The sequence below is a fragment of the Asparagus officinalis genome, chromosome 7 (genome assembly GCF_001876935.1).
Source record: "Asparagus officinalis chromosome 7, Aspof.V1, whole genome shotgun sequence".
In the NCBI taxonomy this organism is placed as follows: domain Eukaryota; kingdom Viridiplantae; phylum Streptophyta; class Magnoliopsida; order Asparagales; family Asparagaceae; genus Asparagus; species Asparagus officinalis.
Window position 1 is genome coordinate 129,757,749 of NC_033800.1, and position 4,853 is coordinate 129,762,601.

At 38.5% G+C, this 4,853-nt stretch overlaps 1 protein-coding gene across 1 annotated transcript in view; it reads right to left on the minus strand.

The window, feature by feature from the left end:
• The window catches only part of LOC109848378 (auxin response factor 11), an 8,996-nt gene continuing 6,930 nt past the window's right edge, over positions 2,788-4,853 (minus strand). Inside the window, exon 14 of the mRNA XM_020417844.1 lies at positions 2,788-3,138. Within this exon, the coding sequence (XP_020273433.1) occupies positions 3,024-3,138 (115 nt within the window). The 3' untranslated portion in view covers positions 2,788-3,023. The remainder of the gene's footprint in view (positions 3,139-4,853) is intronic.

Genomic DNA, 4,853 nt, shown 5'->3' on the forward strand with positions numbered 1-4,853 from the left:
CAAAATCTCTCCTTTCTTTGGCTCATCCGATAGTGTGGCAAATTTGGTAGCCGAGATCCCGGAATGAGGTCGATCTGATGTTGAACATCTCGAAGCATTGGTAATTCAGAAGGAAGATCGTCCGGCATAACTGCATCAAATTCTTGCAATAAGGTCTGTACTTTAGGTGGAATTTTGACAGTGGCAGAATCATCTTTTCCCGAGACAACAAGAGCATAAACCTCATGGGATTGTTTCACATATTTCATAATATCTTCATTGTCGACGACCAAGAAAGTCTTCTTGTCAGCAACAATTGTTTTGGTTGGCCCCTTCTCGGTTAGAGGCTTGAGCATAATTCGGCAACCATCCTTCTTAAAGATATAAACCTTATCCTTCCCTCTATGTGTGGCATCAACATCAAACTGTCATGGTCTGCCTAGCAGCATATGACAAGCATCCATCTCAACTACATTGCACAATGTCTCATCCACATAAGTTCGGCCAATGGAAAAAGATACCCGACATACTTCATCAACCTGTATGTCATTACTCTTACGAATCCAACCAATCTTGTAAGGAGCGGGATGCTTCTCCGTCTTCAAACCCAACTTCTCCACCATGCGCCGAGAGACAATATTCTCGTTGCTCCCACTATCAATGATGACATCACAGATCTTCAGTTTCACAGTGCATCTCGTACGAAAGATGTTATGCCTCTGTGGTGGTTCTTCTGTCTTTGGAGCCAACAATAGTAGCCGCACAGCACACAAGAGTTGATCCCCAACATCATCGGGATCCAACCAATCACCATCATAGTCTTCAGCATCGTCTTCTACCTCCTCATCTTCGTGATCCACCATATTCACAATACTTCTTTTAGGGCATTGATTAGATCGATGATCAGGCTGTCCACATCTGTAACACTTGATTGGGTCAGGTTTGGCATTTGGGTTCGGTGGTGTAGCCTTCTTTGCGGTTGTCGTCACCGGACCCTTGGGCTTCTCAGTTGTAGTATCTTGATCAGAAACAGTTTGTGACTGTTTATTCCCACAACGATTAAAGTTTGTGTGTGACCCGTCGGAAGCCGCCCACGATCCTTTATTGTTCCGTCCAAGTTATCGCTCCACCTTTTCGACTAGGCTAACCGTGTCTGCTAAGGTATATGTCTGCTGTAAAGATACACGATCCTGAATTGCTATCCTCAATCCCCTGGTATATCGAGACATCTGTTGGGCCTCGCTCTCGTTTAGGTTGTTGCGGGATGACAGTCGATAGAATTCCTATGTGTACTCATCCACGGTTCTTCCACCTTAATCACAATTTTGGTATTGCCAGAATAAGACTTGTTCATAATCACTCGGCAAGAAACGAGATTTCAGTAGTTTCTTCATCTTTTCTCACCTATTGACTTTCGTCTTTCCTTGACGAGATCGATTCATACAAACTGATTGTCACCAAACTAAAGCTCCACATTTACCAAATTTACCTTGCACTCTTTTGGGATCTCCATACTTTCAAAGAACCTCTCTACTTCTGTAATCCAGTCAAGGAATTCTTCGATATGAAGTTGGCCATTGAAAGATGGCAGATCCATCTTCATCTTGAACCCTCCAGCATCATATGATCCCAGTGTCAACGATCTCTGTGATAAACACCACGGCGTAGGGCTGCATAGTTATCTTCATCGTTGTCAAATTCATCATGTGGAGTCGGATCACGTCGTTGGCGACCATCAACGCGATTTTGAACTCCTGCCGTGTTCAGACGCTCTACTACTATTGCGAGTCACTTTATGGCAGTCTTCATCTAGTTAACATCGTTCTTCACCCACGTCAAACTCTGTTCGAGAGAAAGGAGCTTCACCACCTACCATCGGATCGGAGGAACCTGCTCTGATACCAATTGACGCAGCGCGGGGGTAGTAGCCTCGGAATCCACCAATAACAATCTTCGAATCCACGAAGTAAATATTACAGAAAAAAACAAAATTTTATTAATTAAAAGTTGTCTCTAGGTCTTACAAGACTCTACTTAAATACAAAAAGAAACAAGACTTCTACAATGACTCAAACTCCTTCAAGGACTCAAACTTTACCAAAAATAATAAAAAGATTCTTAAAACATTAAAACTCCTAAAAAGACTCCTTATGACTAGGAAAATCCACCGGTCAAATCTAAGATCAAATCGAATTTGTTTCCTAATCAATACAGACTCCTAAAACACTATTAAAAATAGTAAAAAACGAACAAAAATACAAAAATCTCTCAAACCGTAAGGAATTTGGTGAAACGGGTGAAGCAAACTGAACCCTTAAGGGTCGATTTGAATAGCTCCGTCTCGTCGAGATAATCGATTTTTATATAATTAATCTAATTCCGACGTACGGCTTGAAAGTTATAACCGTTTCTTCGTAGCAAGTTATTTTCCTCGACTGGGCCGTGTTTGAGCTGACGACTGTCCCACTTTGACATAAACATATCTGTTGTGTGTTCTACATCATCACGTTACTCGCGAACATGTGTTCTCAAAGTTAGCCACAACTCTAGAAGCCCCAAACCCTATATCCAACCCTACACCCTAACCAAACCCTAACCAATCACAACACGAGTGTCTTAACACTCGCAATCCTTGACTTTCCCGATCAAAGTTAGAAGACAGACATAACCGAATTTCTGGATAAATAGAAGAAAATTATGAGAGAACTTTCCCTTCTAAGAAGAACTTTCCCTTCCGAGAAGTAAGAACACATCGTCGATGCTTAGCCTCTTTCATGTCGAAGACACAACAGTATTACCAGGGTGAAGTCGGCTACATACTCAATAATACACATAGCAGCAGCGCAGATCGATTTAAAATTTACAGACATGACAGGCTGAAACATTAAACATCTAATCAATAATACAATATTTATAGAAAATCAAAGATAACAAAAAACAGCATGATCCCATTCATATGATGAAGCTTCCATGCCTGGGATCTCAGAATATTTCTTGATAGTTCTAAATGAATTCAGGTATTGCTTGCATAAGCAAAAGAACTCTCAGGAGCATGATGATGGTAGATAGTTGTTCATAAGTTGAATCCCCTCTTCGCTCATCTGCTGTACTTCAGAAAGCGATAAGATCCTGATGCACCGGACACAATTGACAAAATCCCTGCATTTTGGCAAAGTGTAAGGGCTCTTTTGTAGGAAGTATCAGTTGAATGTCACCATATGAGGAGAGTGAAGGGGAAAAGAAGATTTAAGCTGAGATAATATGAGAATAATATGTGGCGCAATTGCAGGTTGGATACTTTATGAAAAGAATTCCTAGTGGAAAAAATTCGGGATTTTGCAGAAAAGGCATTTAGAACAAGTTAAGAAAAAACAAAAAACTGTGTCACATGAGGAATCCATGCCTAATTTTCTAATCTAATGATGAAGCATCCATGATATATCATAAGTAGTTTGTGAAAAAGTGATCCCTTGATAGATTTTTGAGTGAGGAAACCTGTAAGATATACCATAGTAAACTGTCAGAGCAGACAATTTAGAGTAATGTAAATATGGCTTTACTAGCGTGTAGGGAATACATTTGCAGAATCAGCTTGTTCGCTATTAATTCCATTTAAAGCATAGTATAACTTGTTAAATTGTGAAATCTTTCTACAGTTATGATTTTTATTTCGAGTAACCATTTTAGTCTGGTCTCAAACTGAGGATTTTTAATCATCCAATCCACTGCTTTACCACTGAACCAGGCCTTGGTAGCTTTCTCGAGCAACATTTAGTGGTAGATGTATATATTTTTCTAGCACATGAGACTATTCAAATTAAAAATTATTAGAGAACTTGAGTAAAAAGAAAGAACTGCAAACTGTCCATGTGGCTAGGCTAGAATTCTCAGCCATTAATTCCTTGTATCGAGACAGCCCATCATACCATCCTTCTTCAATAACATGCTCGAGATAAAGCACATAGAAGCAGTGGTGGAGCCGCGGAGCCAGAAATTTTATCTTTGGAGGGCCAAGAATCCAAGACACATAAAAATTAGTTTCTCCTAGTTCGCACTTATATACCTTCACTTATTTTTTGCAGCACTTATACACCGTAAAGTTTTCAAAGTATGCACTTTAATACCCTCTGTTGTGCAAACATGAGAATATTCCCTTTAAAATTTACATGTGACACTCACATACTAATCTTAGTACATTTTAACTCTTAGTATGAGTTAAATTACTATTAAAACTATCAAGGTCTTATTTTAAAATAGAATTCGAGTAGATTTAAAATAGAATTATGAAAGGTTCAACAGTAAAATCAACAAAAATTAAGGGCAAAAGTTCTTAAAGTAGCATGTGAGTATCACATGATAATTTTTAGAGGAAATAATCATGTTTGCATAACTTAGGGTATTGAAATATAAATTAAAGAGCTTTAGGGTTTATAAGTTCTGCCAAAAACAAATGAAGGTATATAGGTGCAAAGTTGGGAGATTACAGAGTACTTAAGTGCCATTGAACCATATTCCCAAGAAGACCAACCAATTATTCCATGTATAAATATATAAATTGCAATAGACAATTACTATATATATACATGTAAATTTCAAAAGTTTGGGGGTTGTATCTAGCTCCACCCGTGCATAGAAGAGTTATAAATTCTTGGTTAGCATCTCTTCTTTAAATTATACACTCAAGTGTACAGGATAATGAAGTACATATAAATAGACAAGAAAACCATCTTGAGCAAATCAGCAAAAAGAAAACTAAGCTGCTGTAGAAAACTAACAGGGCAAAAGTCTTGACTTATATGAATGCAAGTATTCACATATAGGATGTATTTGTATGTGTTGTTTATCAACATGGCGACTGTGAGTGTTCTGCACCA